The following is an 18,186-nucleotide window of genomic DNA, read 5'->3' on the forward strand; positions in this document are numbered from 1 at the left end:
CTGATTGGCTGTTCTGCTTACCGTCCTGGGCCTCGACGGGGGGCTGGCTCTGTCCACGGTCGCCCGCGCATGCCACGGCAACCATCCATCCCCACGGTACTGATGAGAGGAGAAGGGATTCAAACCCTGTACTCAGCGTTGGGGGGGGCGGGAGTTACTAGTTCATAGTTTATAGATGAGGTGGCTTTGAGGTACAAACATATATATAGGTAGCCAGTTTAAATGCCCCATTTACCTTTACCTTTATTTAATGTTAATGATCTCACCATTTCTTTTTTCCCTCCCTCCTTCCATTTCTCTCTCTCTCGTCTCTCTCTCTCTCTCTCTCTCTCTCTCTCTCTCTCTCTCTCTCTCCTCTCTCTCTCTCTCTCTCTCTCTCTCTCTCCTCCCCCCCCCCCCCTGCAGTGGTTCTGAGCGTGCTCACTGAGACCGTCTCGGTGCGGTGCAGACTGGGCGAGCCGGTGCTGCTGGACTGCCGCTTCTGGCGGACCCCTCGTCCCCGCTGTCGGCGGGGGGCTTCGCCGTGGAGTGGCGGTACCAGTTCAGGGGTCAGGGCCGCCTGGTCCTCGCCTACGACGGGAAGACGGACCGCCTGGCCCCCGGCCCGCAGGAAGGGGCGGCGCTGGACTTCGCCGGCCTCCACGCCGCAGGAAACGCGTCGCTGGTCCTGCAGGAAGCCGAGGCGCGGCACTCGGGACGTACGTCTGCGCCGTGCACCTGCCCCTACCTGCTGGCCCAGGTGACCGTGGAGCTGGAGGTGGTAGGTGAGGACCGCCTCTGATGAGGTCATAGAGCTGGAGGTGGTAGGACCGCCTCTGATGAGGTCATAGAGCTGGAGGCGGTAGGTGAGGACCGCCTCTGATGAGGTCATAGAGCTGGAGGCGGGAGGTGAGCTCTGATGATGTCATAGAGCTGGAGGCGGTAGGTGAGCTCTGATGAGGTCATAGAGCTGGAGGTGGGAGGTGAGGACCGCCTCTGATGAGGTCATAGAGCTGGAGGCGGTAGGTGAGGACCGCCTCTGATGAGGTCATAGAGCTGGAGGCGGTAGGTGAGGACCGCCTCTGATGAGGTCATAGAGCTGGAGGCGGTAGGTGAGGACCGCCTCTGATGAGGTCATAGAGCTGGAGGTGGTAGGTGAGGACCGCCTCTGATGAGGTCATAGAGCTGGAGGTGGTAGGTGAGGACCGCCTCTGATGAGGTCATAGAGCTGGAGGTGGTAGGTGAGGACCGCCTCTGATGAGGTCATAGAGCTGGAGGCGGTAGGTGAGGACCGCCCCCGATGAGGTCATAGAGCTGGAGGCGGTAGGTGAGGACCGCCTCTGATGAGGTCATAGAGCTGGAGGTGGTAGGACCGCCTCTGATGAGGTCATAGAGCTGGAGGCGGTAGGTGAGCTCTGATGATGTCATAGAGCTGGAGGCGCTAGGTGAGCTCTGATGATGTCATAGAGCTGGAGGCGGTAGGTGAGCTCTGATGATGTCATAGAGTTGCAGGCTGTGGGTGAGGATGATGGAGATATGATTCTCAGAATCCAGAGCAGATCTTTGTGAGACAGAAAACCAGTGACAAAGGTAACCAGTGACGTCACATGACCCCACCGACGTGTCACATGTAGGGTTTTCTGTAGTATTCGGGCAGGTGTTCCACAGCCTTTGCAACCAAGCAAATTAAAATTCAGTCAGAAGTATATCAGGGCCTTTGAACCATTTAATACATTAATTAATTTAATTAAGTGGAAACTGCTCAGAAAAATCTAAATTTTTCCCTGGTAACTAGTTACCTTTATTATCGAGTAAATCAGTTACTTACTCAGTTACTTTTTGGAACAAGTAGTGAGTAACTATAACTCATTACTTTGTTAAAGTATCGTTCCCAGCCCTGGTCACGTGACAGCGACCCGTTGAGACTCAGGTCAGAGCGGTGGACCTGAGAGAGGACGCCCCAGACCAGAGGGCTCAGTGCTGCTCCGGCGGCAGAGAGTACGGGGCCCGAGGCCCCCCAGTGTTGTCACCACGAGCCGTGAAGACCCCTAACATGGCCTCCTTCCTGTGGCCCCCCGCAGAGCCCCCCTCCCTCTCCATCAGCCCCTCCCCGCTGCCCCTCGCCGCCCCGGGCCAGGTGCTCAGCGTCCGCTGTGAGGCGTCCGGCTTCACCCCCTCCCCCTGGAGCTGAACTGGGAGTTCCTGGGGGCGGACGGGGCCCCCGCGGCCCTGGGGGAGGCCAGCCTGTCCGGCCACCGGGAGGCCTGGGACGGCACCTACAGCCAGAGCAACCTGCTGCAGCTGGACACCAGCGCCCTGGGCCGGGGGGGGGAGCTGGTGTGTGTGGCCCGACACCGTGGGGGGACCAGGCGCTCCAAGGTCGCCCTAGAGGTCATAGGTGAGGGACGGGACGGGCTCTGGTCTGAGTCTGTGCACCCACCTGGAGGAGCACACCTGGAGGAACACACCTGTAGAAACACCTGTAGAAATACACCGGTAAAAACACAGCTGTTCAAATAGCTGTGTGACACACACATGTAAGAACGGACCTGTATCTATTGACACACCTTCCGGAACACATCTTTATAAACACACCTGAAGGAATACATCTGTATGATCACATCTGAAACGTTTGACATATGTGTCTCCATGAATACACCTGTATAAACACACATGTAGGAATATACCTGTATAAACACACCTTTGTGAATTCAAGTGTAGGAACACACCAGTGTGAACACAGCTGTAGGAATATACCTGTAGAAACACATCTGTATCTATTGACACACCTTTATGAACAAACCTGCGTCAACACAGATGTAGGAATACCTGTGTAAACATATCATAATGAACACACCTGTATCTATTGACACATGAATACAACGGTTGACTATTGCTTCTGTAAAGCCTCTCTTAAAAAACACGTGTGTACTCAAATGTTTGTTGTCTAGAGTAGAACGGAGCGTGAGGTTTAGAGTTCATCGAGGAGATGAGCAGCAGACAGGTGAGTGTTGGCTGGAGCCCAACAGGGACGTGAGCCAGGGGGCGGGGCTGACCTGTGGGGGGTTGTGTTGGGGGGCGTGTTTCAGGGTTCAGCACCCCCTCCATCCAGGACTCCATGGCGATGGTTGCCGTGGCGCTGCTGCTCTACGGAATCATCACACTGGCCTTCAGGAACATTGCTGGTACTGAACTACATACTAGTATAACTAGTACTGCTACCACCACACAGTAGTATAACTAGTACTGTACTACCACCGCACAGTAGTATAACTAGTACTGCTACCACCACACAGTAGTATAACTAGTACTGTACTACCACCGCACAGTAGTATAACTAGTACTGCTACCACCACACAGTAGTATAACTAGTACTGCCACCACCACACAGTAGTATAACTAGTACTGCTACCACCACAGTAGTATAACTAGTACTGTACTACCACCACACAGTAGTATAACTAGTACTGTACTACCACCACACAGTAGTATAACTAGTACTGTACTACCACCACACAGTAGTATAACTAGTACTGCTACCACCACACAGTAGTATAACTAGTACGGCTACCACCACACAGTAGTATAACTAGTACTGCTACCACCACACAGTAGTATAACTAGTACTGCTACCACCACACAGTAGTATAACTAGTACGGCTACCACCACACAGTAGTATAACTAGTACTGCTACCACCACACAGTAGTATAACTAGTACTGCCACCACCACACAGTAGTATAACTAGTACTGCCACCACCACACAGTAGTATAACTAGTACTGCTACCACCACACAGTAGTATAACTAGTACTGCTACCACCACACAGTAGTATAACTAGTACTGCTACCACCACACAGTAGTATAACTAGTACTGCTACCACCACACAGTAGTATAACTAGTACTGTACTACCACCACACAGTAGTATAACTAGTACTGTACTACCACCACACAGTAGTATAACTAGTACGGCTACCACCACACAGTAGTATAACTAGTACTGTACTACCACCACACAGTAGTATAACTAGTACTGCTACCACCACACAGTAGTATAACTAGTACTGCCACCACCACACAGTAGTATAACTAGTACTGCTACCACCACACAGTAGTATAACTAGTACTGTACTACCACCACAGTAGTATAACTAGTACTGCTACCACCACACAGTAGTATAACTAGTACGGCTACCACCACACAGTAGTATAACTAGTACTGCTACCACCACACAGTAGTATAACTAGTACTGCTACCACCACACAGTAGTATAACTAGTACTGTACTACCACCACACAGTAGTATAACTAGTACTGTACTACCACCACACAGTAGTATAACTAGTACTGCCACCACCACACAGTAGTATAACTAGTACTGTACTACCACCACACAGTAGTATAACTAGTACTGCTACCACCACACAGTAGTATAACTAGTACTGTACTACCACCACACAGTAGTATAACTAGTACTGCTACCACCACACAGTAGTATAACTAGTACTGCCACCACCACACAGTAGTATAACTAGTACTGCCACCACCACACAGTAGTATAACTAGTACTGTACTACCACCACACAGTAGTATAACTAGTACTGCTACCACCACACAGTAGTATAACTAGTACTGCCACCACCACACAGTAGTATAACTAGTACTGCCACCACCACACAGTAGTATAACTAGTACTGTACTACCACCACACAGTAGTATAACTAGTACTGTACTACCACCACACAGTAGTATAACTAGTACTGTACTACCACCACACAGTAGTATAACTAGTACTGCTACCACCACACAGTAGTATAACTAGTACTGCTACCACCACACAGTAGTATAACTAGTACTGTACTACCACCACACAGTAGTATAACTAGTACTGTACTACCACCACACAGTAGTATAACTAGTACTGCCACCACCACACAGTAGTATAACTAGTACTGCCACCACCACACAGTAGTATAACTAGTACTGCTACCACCACACAGTAGTATAACTAGTACTGCCACCACCACACAGTAGTATAACTAGTACTGTACTACCACCACACAGTAGTATAACTAGTACTGCCACCACCACACAGTAGTATAACTAGTACTGTACTACCACCACACAGTAGTATAACTAGTACTGTACTACCACCACACAGTAGTATAACTAGTACTGTACTACCACCACACAGTAGTATAACTAGTACTGCTACCACCACACAGTAGTATAACTAGTACTGCTACCACCACACAGTAGTATAACTAGTACTGTACTACCACCACACAGTAGTATAACTAGTACTGTACTACCACCACACAGTAGTATAACTAGTACTGCCACCACCACACAGTAGTATAACTAGTACTGTACTACCACCACACAGTAGTATAACTAGTACTGCTACCACCACACAGTAGTATAACTAGTACTGCCACCACCACACAGTAGCATAACTAGTACTGCTACCACCACACAGTAGTATAACTAGTACTGCTACCACCACACAGTAGTATAACTAGTACTGCCACCACCACACAGTAGTATAACTAGTACTGCCACCACCACACAGTAGTATAACTAGTACTGTACTACCACCACACAGTAGTATAACTAGTACTGTACTACCACCACACAGTAGTATAACTAGTACTGCCACCACCACACAGTAGTATAACTAGTACTGCCACCACCACACAGTAGTATAACTAGTACTGTACTACCACCACACAGTAGTATAACTAGTACTGTACTACCACCACACAGTAGTATAACTAGTACTGTACTACCACCGCACAGTAGTATAACTAGTACTGCCACCACCACACAGTAGTATAACTAGTACTGCCACCACCACACAGTAGTATAACTAGTACTGTACTACCACCACACAGTAGTATAACTAGTACTGTACTACCACCGCACAGTAGTATAACTAGTACTGTACTACCACCACACAGTAGTATAACTAGTACTGTACTACCACCACACAGTAGTATAACTAGTACTGTTACCACCACACAGTAGTATAACTAGTACTGTACTACCACCACACAGTAGTATAACTAGTACTGCTACCACCACACAGTAGTATAACTAGTACTGCCACCACCACACAGTAGTATAACTAGTACTGTACTACCACCACACAGTAGTGTAACTAGTACTGCCACCACCACACAGTAGTATAACTAGTACTGCTACCACCACACAGTAGTATAACTAGTACTGTACTACCACCACACAGTAGTATAACTAGTACTGCTACCACCACACAGTAGTATAACTAGTACTGCTACCACCACACAGTAGTATAACTAGTACTGCCACCACCACACAGTAGTATAACTAGTACTGCCACCACCACACAGTAGTATAACTAGTACTGTACTACCACCACACAGTAGTATAACTAGTACTGCTACCACCACACAGTAGTATAACTAGTACTGTACTACCACCACACAGTAGTATAACTAGTACTGTACTACCACCACACAGTAGTATAACTAGTACTGCCACCACCACACAGTAGTATAACTAGTACTGTACTACCACCACACAGTAGTATAACTAGTACTGCTACCACCACACAGTAGTATAACTAGTACTGCCACCACCACACAGTAGTATAACTAGTACTGCTACCACCACACAGTAGTATAACTAGTACTGTACTACCACCACACAGTAGTATAACTAGTACTGCCACCACCACACAGTAGTATAACTAATACTGTACTACCACCACACAGTAGTATAACTAATAATACTACCACTACACAGTAGTAGTACTAATACTACTACGACCACATAGTAGTAGTACTAGAACTGTTACCACCACTACTGCTACTACTGCTCTTACTACTACTACTATTTCTACTACTACTACTTCTCCCACTCCTACTCCTAATACTTAATATAATCAGTCCCTCTTTCATTGTATAAAGACGCGGAAATTATTGGGATTCGATAATAATTCATGAATTGAAGTCAAATGTCATTTGTCCAGCAAGAATGAAACCAAACGGCATAACTGGAGCAACTGGAGATATGAGTGGCATGTTTCAGGCGTTCATAAACAAGGAAGTCAATTTGTAAATAGACATGACCTTTTGTGTGGGGGGGGGGGATGTTCAGTCAAACCGGCGGGAAAGTGCGACCATTGGTCCGACGTGCAGCAATGCCGCAGTGTGTTGCCATTGTGGCCAAGGGCGTCACTTTTTTGCGATTTGAATCCCATTTTCTGCATTTCTACATAGATTTAGGGACTACGGTAACCAACACAAAATCCGGGAAATAATCAAGTTGGTCATCATGCTAAATTCTGCCAGAATAAATATGCAAAATCAAAATGAATCTAACTTTTAATATAAAGAACATTTCTTTATTCATTCATCGTATGGACAGAGGTCAGTGAACAAAAGCTACTGATATTATCATTGTCCTCCTTTAAAGGTGATCTAACATTGTCAGGCCCTGACCAGGCACCTGCCACACCTCCACCTGATCTCTGATATGAACAGGGTGACCACATCACAGTGCACCAGATGTGGGACAAAGACTACGTTTGTGTGGGACAATGTGGGATACCAATGCATCGAGGTAGTCTAAAACAACTTAAAAAAAGATAAACATTTCTATTCTGCCCCTTTGTTTATAACGTCACTAATATGCTTTGCCATCTGGTTGATTCTGTATCCCATAACAGCCTGCAAATACAAACTTAACAAATATATCTTATTGAAATGGAACTTTACCAAGTTCTCTCACGTGAGAAAACCAAGTAGGCATGGAGCTTTCATGCTATTTCACAGTGCCTCAAGTTAACACGTCTGACTGTATACAATCAAACAGAACAGACAGTCAAGGCTACAATTGTTATTTCAAGGATTTGAACTTTAATGTGCCTTTTCTCCAACAACAGAGAGCAGCAACCTAACCCCAGCACAACTCAAAACACCACATTAAAGTGTTTGCTCTAGTCGAACAATATACTGAGCCACATATTCTAGTAGAACATGCACTGGATTAGGCTACATGGAGTACATAGGCTGATTATCTGAACAACACAAAACTCACTCAGCTCAGAATCACATAGCTTAACTACACAAAATAAATTAATTTGAAAATTATCTGCTTTTACTGGACAATGACAACTAAAGACACAACTGTGTATACAATTAGGTAATGGGCAATTAGGTAATAACCCTAACCCTATTGAGCCCGTGGTGTGTGGGTCTGACGTTAAAGTAAACTAGCAGCGAGAGAGACTCTGCTTTTCATACATTGTTGAGGGATACTTGCTGCGGTTTGAGGGGGACTCGTTTTCAAGTTACATAGGTTCATAGAATAATCATGCTGATTCACAACCCATAATCAACCAACTCACACGTCCTTTCTTTCTTTTCATCCCCTCTCCAAAGAAATACATTAAATCGAACTGCTGTTGGCGTTTCATTCTTATGAAAACCCACCGTCCGAGACTCCGAGTCCACAGACGCCAAAGTGTCCTCTAGAACCGCGTGGGCGGGCTGTCCGTGTCCGCTACTCGTCCGCTACTCGTGGCAATTTGTAATATTTTTACAATTTATAAAAAAGTGGACGATTTTCCGCTTCAGCACCATGGACAGCGCCCCCCCGCGGACAGGTAGTCCACGGGGGGTACATAGCCCTCCGTGCAGCTGCGCCCATCAAGCATCCGTGCAGCATCGCCCATCAAGCGTGCCCAGGGAGTCACGGGCACTGGGGGCCCCTGGGGGAGGGGGGGGGGGGGTCTGAAGGGATGGAGACGGGGGAGGGGGGGGAGACGGGGGAGACGGGGGGTGGACCGGTAGCGGAGGGTCTCGATAGCGGACGACCGCCGCGCGTTGTGCTAACGACCGGACGCTGCCCTTCAACAGGAGTGAGCCGGAGGCGAGCGGAGGACCCCCGCAGACCCCGAGGGCGGGCCTGACCAGGGGGACCCCCACCCTGATACAGCGCTCCCCCAGGAGGTCTGAGTCCAGGGGGTCCAGGAGCGTCTCGTGGCCCTGCGGTCCTCCGGGACGGTTTATTTATCTGTCCTTTTTGTACCTGATGGAAGTCTGTTCTCTTTCCCTACCAGAGTTTTGTACTTTGTTGATAATAATAATTAATAAATATTTATTACAATTCTTTTTTTATCATTATTATTATTATTTCCTTTATCTGTTTTCCATTGGTAGTCGAGGCGGGGCCCTGTGGTTGCTAAGGCGACCCCCCTAACCCCCCAGTGCGGGGGGAACACCGCCCACCCCCCATGGAGGGAGAACCTGAGCCGTACTGCGTTCTCCGTTCTGTTCCTGCGCTCCACGTATTAAACCCAAGCATCAGCGAAAGATTGCAGGTTTAAGACGAGTTAATCAAATGTGTAGTGAGTTAATCAAATCTGTCACAAATAGAGAGATCTAATTGATTTACACTTCTTACAGATTGATGATTGTTATGAAAATAAAGTTAAGAATATTGTAGTCAAGCAAATAAAGCATCTTTAGTTAGCGGAAGTCCCAAGCCTGATTGTAATGATTATAGATGACAGTGATCCACTCCATCCTGGTTTAGGAAGCTGAACGTGAGAAGCCTCTTCATGATTTAACTTTGACCCTAAACAGCAAGGAAGCACAAGTCAGCATTAAACATTAAACACATCACTGTGATGATGTGCTATTAACATATTACTGTTATGAAGTACTGTTAAGATATTACTGTGATGAAGTACTGTTAAAATATGAATGTTAATCTATAGCCTCCGAGCTTCCAGGTTCAAAACAAAGTTGAAAACAAAGTCAAAACTAGATGGAAAAAGAGTGTAGTTCAAAACTTTGAACTACACTTTGAACGCAGGTTTTACTTCTTCCCCACCTATAAAGTTTGTTGTGTACGATCATTCAAAAACCCCATGTTATATCCCATAGACTTTTGACCCATGGAACCGGGATGCTCGGAGGCGGGACTTATTCTTCAGAGGTCTATGACTGTGATGAAGTACTGTTCATATATTACTATTACTATTGCTGTGATAAAGTAGGCTGCTAATAAATGTAACTGTAAATATATTACTCTGAATAAGTATTGTAAAGTGATAAAATACTGACTCTGGTCAGAGGTTGGTACTCAGTAGACAGATTCTGCCCCTCCGTGTTCTCAGAGCTGGTGTCAGAAACTGGGAAGTATCAGAATGGGAGGAGGTGAGGTCATGAGCTAGATGTATCTAGATCTATAGAGCTGTATAGTCCAGTGAGCTAGATGATTCTAGATCTATAGAGCTGTATAGTCCAGTGAGCTAGATGTATCTAGATCTATAGAGCTGTATAGTCCAGTGAGCTAGGTGTATCTAGATCTATAGACCTGCATAGTCCAGTGAGCTAGATGTATCTAGATCTATAGAGCTGTATAGTCTAGTGAGCTAGATGTATCTAGATCTATAGAGCTGCATAGTCCAGTGAGCTGGATGTATCTAGATCTATAGAGCTGTATAGTCCAGTGAGCTAGATGTATCTAGATCTATAGAGCTGTATAGTCCAGTGAGCTAGATGTATCTAGATCTATAGAGCTGTATCATCCAGTGAGCTAGATGTATCTAGATGTATAGAGCTGTATAGTCCAGTGAGCTAGATGTTTCTAGATTTAGTGAGCTGTATAGTCCAGTGAGATACATGTATCTAGATCTATAGAGCTGTATAGTCCAGTGAGCTAGATGTATCTAGATCTATAGAGCTGTATAGTCCAGTGAGCTAGATGTTTCTAGATTTAGTGAGCTGTATAGTCCAGTGAGATACATGTATCTAGATCTATAGAGCTGTATAGTCCAGTGAGCTAGATGTATCTAGATCTATAGAGCTGTATAGTCCAGTGAGCTAGATGGATCTAGATCTATAGAGCTGTGTAGTCCAGTGAGATACATGTATCTAGATCTATAGAGCTGTATCCAGTGAGCAAGACAAGTCACCAAGGTCTTTGTGTTGGTAGTGGAGTTAATCATAAGAGCAGATAAATAGAGAAATGATTAGTGTTGTAACAGTGGTGAATATCCTCACGTTATTAGACTTTCATATTCTTAATGCCACAGCTTCTCTATGGAGGTTCATCATTCAGAGGTGGAGGTTTCTACAACCTGACCACCAGTGTGTGAAGACAACCAATCAGAATCTAGGAAGGGGACAGGAAGTAGGAGCAGGTGGAGAACAGACTGTGTCAGTCCTCCTGGAGAGTTTGATCCACTCACCCTTCCTCTTCTGGTACACAAAGACTCCAACAACAGCACCAACAACAGCAACAACAGCAACACCAGCAAGGAAGAAAACAAGGATGTGACTCTTGCCCACTGAAGGTAAATCAAGAAAATAAAACCAGGCATGTATTAATAGATGTTGGAGAGAGCCTCCCCCATCCATCCCTCCATCATTGGACCACATGTCTACGGTCACGTGATGCTACACCATGACTAACATAGCGTCAGTGTAACTATTCCCCTAGAATAATGACTACTATACCCACAATCCTGTCACACCGTGTTCTGCTACGCGGTCCAACATCCCCATCTAGTGGCCACTTGACGCCACTGTACCTCATTCTTCCGTCACACCTGACTTCAATCTCCACTTCCTACTTCAGCCGGGGATCTCCATCCAGCCGGCGCCAGTTCGTCGTTTACAACTACCCAGTTCGTATCGGTCCTACCAGCGTTCTCTCGTCCCAGTTCGGTGTTCCCGTTCTCTTGCTAACCCTCTCCCCTCTCCCCTAGTTCTCCGTCCATCACTCTGCCTACCTGTCGCCGAGTCCTTGCCTGCCTGACTGACTCCCTGTTGCCGAACCCTCGCCTGCATTACTACTGCTTGCTTCGCCCCAGCTTGTCATCTACCCCGTGTCCCACTAAACCCTCTTTCCTTTTACCCCGTCTCTGCTTCCCCGTGTCCAGCACTTGGGTCCCCTCGCCCCGCTCCTTAACAATCCACCGTGTTCTGCTGCAGTGAGCTACTCCTGAGAGCTGTGTGTTTACCCAGTAGCTTCAGCAGTGTCCAGGTACACCTGGCAGTGGTTGTGATGAGGTCAGGTGGAGGTGGTGAGACATGTGTTCCCCCCCTCCATCCCCTCCAACACCAGTCTTACCCGAGTTGCACCTGATGAGGGCGGGGTCCAGGGGGGTGAAGATGTCCTCGATCCCTCTCAGCTGGACCACACACTCGTACCTCCCCCAGTCCTCCTGTGGGACGGCCTTGAGGTTGAGGTCCACGCTGACCTGGAAGGTCCCGTCGTGGTTGGGGAGGACCTCCCCGGGGTCCACCTGCTCATGGAGCTCCTGGCCGTCTCTCCTCCAGAACACCACCACCCTGTCAGGGTAGAAGCCTGTAGCATGGCACACCACTGGGGAGGAGGGGCTCCTCTGGAGCAGAGACACCCGCGGACGCTCTGGAGAGAGAGAGGGGGGGGGAGGGGGAGAGAGAGAGAGGGGGGGGGGGAGAGAGAGAGAGAGAGAGAGAGAGAGAGAGTTGGGGGGGGGGGAGAGAGAGAGATGGGGGGGGGGGGGAGAGAGAGAGAGAGAGAGAGAGAGAGAGAGAGAGAGAGAGAGAGAGAGAGAGAGAGAGAGAGAGAGAGAGATGGGGGAGAGAGAGAGAGAGAGAGAGAGAGAGAGAGAGAGAGAGGAGATATTATTTTGTAATGTAAACACTAGTTGTTGTCATGTAATATATTCACTATCTCATATTATTCCTGAGAGAGGGAGAGGGAGAGAGAGACAACAGGGGGCTGTATGACTCTACCTGTTTCTCTGCAGAGTGCTCTTCCCATAGACCAGGTACTTCTTCAGCCAATCAACACACTCCTTGATGATGTAGTTCTTCCAGTATTGTAGTTCAGCTTTATTCTTGATTCCATCTCTGTTTGGTGCTGACAGCCTGAGGTACTGGAGCGACCCAGGTCATGGTCTTCATGTCCCACGCTATGAAGTCCTCTCCATCATAACCATACTGTCTATAACCATCAGTAGTACCATCCTCATCATCATCATCATCCCACTCACAACCATACATCTTCTGAACAATGTGGGCACCTGAGAGAGAGAGAGAGAGAGAGAGAGAGAGAGAGAGAGAGAGAGAGAGAGAGAGAGAGAGAGAGAGAGAGAGAGAGGAAATGGAAGGAGGGAAAAAAGAAAGGGTGAGATCATTAACATTAAATACACACAGACATCACAACACTAACCATATGAACATTATAACAATAAATCGATGAACAAATAAGACCAGCCAGAGCTCCACCCTACACCTTCGAAAACCCCCCTACACCACCCTACAGACCCCTACACTACCCTACACCACCCTCAACCCCTCCATCTGACCAGCAGACGAGCGGAGCTAATGCCGCTAGCCCGCTAGCTATCTTTGTTGTTTTAGTACATCTAAGTTTATAATGGCAGGAGCTAAGGAAGTAGGTTGTGTAATCGTCACCTTTTTCAGCCATTTGGACAAACTCAGTCTGATTTATTCCCTGAAGGACCGAGCTGTGTGCGTACTTTGCTGTAAAATCGTTGTCTGTGGAACTTCTCAGGTTCTCTGATGGAGGATACATAAAGGAGACTTTCCTCAGCAGTTCAGAGGTTATCTTTAACGGATTAACAAACAAAGACACAGTCACCTCCAGGATTGAAGACATGTCTGCCAGGACTGTAGAAACACGCATCATTGATATGGATGAGAAATCCCTTGAATGGGATTACTGAAATACTTAAGGAAAGTAGTATTTCTCAATATGTGCTCATCACGCAAGCAGTAATCGAATGTTGGGTCGGCTTAGCCCAGGAGGTAGAGCAGTTGTCGAGCAACCGAAGGTTGCTAGTTCCATCCCCAGCTCCTCCTAGCTGAGGGTCGATGTGTCCCTGAGCGAGACACTTAACCCTAACTGCTCCTGACGAGCTGGCTGTCGCCTTGCATGGTGGACTCTGCCGTCGGTGTGTCAATGTGTGTATTACCAGATGTTAGTCGCTTTGGATAAAAGCGTTTGCTAAATGCCCTAATTGTAATGTCATGCGATTTCAAACGCCCCTTCAGTGGACTGTACCATTTCTGCGCCTTCAGCATCTTTTGACTTTTGTTTACTTGACATCACTCGACTATTGCTCCAATACAAAACACCGGCGGCACTGGCAGCGATGCAGGTTATGTATTTTTGTCGCTAGCAATCGAGCTGTGAAGGTTCCTTATGAGTTGTGAAAAAAGGCGAGTCAACTAGATTTGTAGCCCATAAACAAACAAATTAGATCGAGTTTAAGTCACATGATGTTTGTCATTTCTTTCCTCCGTGGTATTAGCCTTCTGGACTACTTTTAGTCAAAAAACAATATATTGCCTTATAGTTATTAGATTTAGTGAGAAATGTACGTCCTTTATTTCAGTTAGGGGAGTAGGCTAATTGATTTCAACGCCAGGAGGAGGGGCATTATGTCACTGCATAACATAGCGTTTATGTTCTGTGATCGCCACTGTGGGTGTACGTTCTAAGTAGGCCCATGATGTATAGACATTGTAACGTCAGTGGGGTTGGTTCAGTGTTCCCTCGTTGTCAGTCACGTCAGTTAGCCTGCTGCCCGCATTCAGCTCGCCGCTGCCCCAACCTGCAGGTCAAGTGAATGAGCAATCGCGAAAATCCTCCCAAAATTCTTTCTGGATTAAGTTGGTGTTGTTTGTTGTTTCCCAAAGATATCTGTTAGCATGTGTTTCTTTCTTCAGAATTAGCTACCTGGCTTAGGCATTTTATACAATTTTCAGACTGTTTAGGAGTACGGTGAAACTTTATTCTGGGTGTAAATGATGAATATCTATATGTGAGAGGTCAGACATTAGATGTAAACTTACCTTCTGTCTGGTTAAAGCACTTCTTCAGATCCAACATCTTGGCCTTGAGTCTCTGCTGGGCACCCAGCGCCATTCCAGACATCGTCTCCAGTTCACCGGGATGATCTCTGTATAACTCTTCCGTCCAGGCCTGTTTCAGCACTATTCCCTGGGTGTTACTGTCGTAGTGCCCAATCTGAACTTCATCCACCATCGCAACAGCCAAAAACTCTGGGAAGGTTGAGAGTCCAGACGACGACGTGAGGAAATACTGCAGGGAGTGAATCACTGTAGACAGACAGACAGACAGACAGGTTAATACGGTACATCACTGTAGACAGACAGACAGACAGGTTAATACGGTACATCACTGCAGACAGACAGACAGACAGGTTAATACGGTACATCACTGTAGACAGACAGACAGACAGGTTAATACGGTACATCACTGCAGACAGACAGACAGGTTAATACGGTACATCACTGTAGACAGACTGACAGGTTAATACAGTTCATCACTGTAGACAGACAGACAGACAGACAGGTTAATACGGTACATCACTGTAGACAGACTGACAGGTTAATACGGAACATCACTGTAGACAGACAGACAGACAGGTTAATACGGTACATCACTGTAGACAGACAGACAGACAGGTTAATAAGGTACATCACTGTAGACAGACTGACAGGTTAATACAGTTCATCGCTGTAGACAGACAAGACAGACAGACAGACAGACAAGTTAACACAGTACATCACTGTAGACAGACAGACAGGCAGGTTAAGACTTTACATTACTGTAGAAAGACAGACAGAGAGACAGACAGACAGAGAGGTTAACACGGTACATCACTGTAGACAGACAGACATGTTAGTACTACTACTGTCCATCCCTCTACACAGAAAGGCATCCCCCTGCTCTATGGCTCCAACCCCTGTCCTATGGCCCCGCCCCCTGTCCAATGGCTCCGCCCCCTGTCCTATGGTCCCTCCCCCTGGCCCATGGCTCCACCCCCTGGCCGTCCAGGCAAAGCGCTGGCTGTCCAGACCTTCAACTCCAACACAACCTGCTGCCTCTTAATCATTACTGCTGACATGAATAATAAAGAATTAGTCAAATAACTATTACAATGTTTTTATAATTCTAAGTTTATTTTAAAATGCCGGCATTTTAACTATCTTCACATTGGTATCATTGGAACGATAATAATAAAATAATAATATAATTATTATATTTCATAATAATACATTGATAGCAATGATAATAGTATTATTATTGTGCGTCTGCGTGTGTGTGCTTGCGTGATGATTCTCCAAGAACGTTGACAAGTAAATAATAGGATATAAGGAGTTAATATAATACTTTAAAAAGTTTAAAAGTATTAAAAGTAGACTTAAATTACCCATCAGTTTCCCGCCTAACTGAAGTTTTATGTTTGGTTCTGATAAAAGATTATACATTTAGGAACATCATCAAACCAGTGCGCTGGTTTCATTTTCACAGTTCACACCCAGAATACATAGTTTAACACTTACTTAGTTTAACACTTTTTAGTTTAATACTCACAGTAAAAGCTGAATCGCGTTGTGGATTAATTTAACTCATTACAGAGGATAATCAAATGCTTTTCAACCAAATTAGGGAATCTAAGCATCGTCTCTTCAGGGACCATAATCAAACCTTTTGGTAAGATCGTTTTGAACAGTAAAAACTTGAGTCAGTCTTACCTGAGGACACACCGTGACCAAAGACCAACAGCAGCAGCCCTATTTGCGCCTTCATATCGATGTATTCAGAAGAACAGCTCGAGGAGATTATCCACAGAGACGTGACTCCGACTCCAGCATCAGACGCACTGACCAGGAAACATGCGGACAAGAGGTAGAGGGAGAGGGAGGGGCCGGTCTGGACCAATAGGAATTAAATACGGCTGTAATGTCATTCATTTTCAGAACTTCAAAGTGAAACTAACACACACACACACACACACACACACACACACACACACACACACACACACACACACACACACACACACACACACACACACACACACACACTCCACCTAAACCACCACCCCTATCTCAGTGCCACTGTCACTGTTCTCCAACTCCCCCATCACCAAGTTGGAGTTAATAGTGCCGCCTTCAAAGCAGCTCGGAAGCTCTTTCGTGCATTCACGTAAACCTTCCCTTCTTCCGAAATAGAGCGTTCAGGAAACGCCCCTCAGAAGTTCGTAGGCTACGACATAAAACTGGAAAAAACAACTATGGATGCCCGCAGGGAGCTCTTTGCGCTTCTTTGCTGAATCAGTTATTAGAACTGCTTGCGATGGTTGAACTTCAGTGAGAATTGATCAGGTGATGTTTATAATTCATAATAAGACTGGTCTCACTGTCCACCATGACATGTACAAAAATCATATCTTACAGTATAAGGACTCTATTGCTTCAGCCAAATCTACTTACTATTCCAGTCTCATCTGTTCCAACCATGGCAACTCTTAAGGTACTCTTTTCACTCCTCAACAAAATCCTTCAACCCCCAGATCTCCTACCCCCCCCCCCCCCATCTGTACTCTTCGGACACGTGTGACTCCCTCCTTCTGTTTTTTAATCAGAAAGTTGAAAAAATCCACCAGCACTTGTGCCCCACTCCCTCACCTTCCCCCTCCTCTGAACCTCTCCCCTACAGTCTGCCATTTTCCTCTTTCCATCTCCCTGATCCCTCTGCTATCTCTGATCTCATCTGTAAATCAAAACCATCCACATGCCAGTTAGATCCCCTCCTTACTGCCCTGGTCATATCCTGCCTCCCCTCACTGCTCCCTCTTATTGCTGCCATCATCCACTCCTCTCTCACTACTGGTTCAGTTCCCTCACCCTTCAAAACTGCTGCTGTCTCCCCAATCCTCAAAAAACCTGGTTCAGATCCCAACAACTTTAATAACCTCCGTCCCATTTCCAATCTACCTTTCGTCTCCAAAATACTTGAGAAAATCGTTGCTTCTCAACTCCATTCCCATCTATCTCAAAACAGTCTATATGAACAGTTTCAATCTGGTTTCCGTCCCCGTCATAGCACTGAAACGGCCCTTCTGAAAATCACCAACAACCTTTGTAACTGCAGGCAGTGTTTTCCTGCTCTGTGGGGTATTGTATGTAATTCGGTCTTTGACCTCAAGGTGGACTCGTGTTATTTCTCGTAAATGTATCCGTTTTATTTCTTGTTCGTTGGTTTTGTCGGGAAGCTTCGAGAAGCTAGTGTCGCAGCTGCAGACAAGTCACGTTCTATAAACGTTCTAAGGTTTTATGTGTCAAGCAGGCAACAAGAAAGATTTAAGTTAACCCCATTG

At 46.3% G+C, this 18,186-nt stretch overlaps 3 protein-coding genes across 6 annotated transcripts in view; 1 reads left to right on the forward strand and 2 right to left on the reverse strand.

The window, feature by feature from the left end:
- The first annotated feature begins 102 nt into the window (after nt 1-102).
- On the forward strand, nt 103-9,136 carry LOC132451521 (tapasin-like). Its single transcript, XM_060044059.1, is given in 7 exon segments — nt 103-160; nt 406-483; nt 486-764; nt 2,061-2,147; nt 2,150-2,377; nt 3,069-3,164; nt 8,885-9,136. Coding segments are annotated over 7 exon segments (879 nt in total). The 3' UTR covers nt 8,938-9,136.
- Nucleotides 8,911-18,186, reverse strand: part of LOC132451418 (class I histocompatibility antigen, F10 alpha chain-like) — a 47,537-nt gene continuing 38,261 nt past the window's right edge. The window contains exons 5-7 of one of the 4 annotated variants that reach the window (XM_060043967.1): nt 11,227-11,325; nt 10,097-10,164; nt 8,911-9,605 (exon numbers count right to left, since the gene is read on the reverse strand). In XM_060043967.1, the coding sequence (XP_059899950.1) occupies nt 9,594-9,605; nt 10,097-10,164; nt 11,227-11,325 (179 nt within the window). In that variant the 3' untranslated portion in view covers nt 8,911-9,593. Of the gene's footprint in view, nt 9,606-10,096; nt 10,165-11,226; nt 11,326-11,994; nt 12,411-18,186 lie in introns of those variants that run through there. The other 3 variants (XM_060043966.1, XM_060043969.1, XM_060043970.1) reach the window with 3 other exon arrangements.
- On the reverse strand, nt 12,844-16,813 carry LOC132451455 (class I histocompatibility antigen, F10 alpha chain-like). The gene is made up of 3 exons (XM_060044037.1): nt 16,559-16,813; nt 14,849-15,115; nt 12,844-13,050 (listed from the first exon to the last, which is right to left on the reverse strand). Exons 1-3 carry the CDS (start codon nt 16,611-16,613, stop codon nt 12,860-12,862), a joined length of 513 nt encoding a protein of 170 aa, XP_059900020.1. The 5' UTR covers nt 16,614-16,813; the 3' UTR covers nt 12,844-12,859.

This window comes from Gadus macrocephalus, chromosome 22, assembly GCF_031168955.1.
Source record: "Gadus macrocephalus chromosome 22, ASM3116895v1".
NCBI classification, from domain to species: domain Eukaryota; kingdom Metazoa; phylum Chordata; class Actinopteri; order Gadiformes; family Gadidae; genus Gadus; species Gadus macrocephalus.

Bases quoted from the DNA above. Each gene is read 5' to 3' on its own strand.
- LOC132451455 (XM_060044037.1), bottom strand. From the start codon at position 16,613: ATGAAGGCGCAAATAGGGCTGCTGCTGTTGGTCTTTGGTCACGGTGTG. The intron at 15,116-16,558 runs GTAAGACTGACT...GTCTGTCTACAG, and splicing joins TGGTCACGGTGTGTCCTCAG to TGATTCACTCCCTGCAGTAT. The intron at 13,051-14,848 runs GTAAGTTTACAT...TCTCTCTCTCAG, and splicing joins GTGCTTTAACCAGACAGAAG to GTGCCCACATTGTTCAGAAG.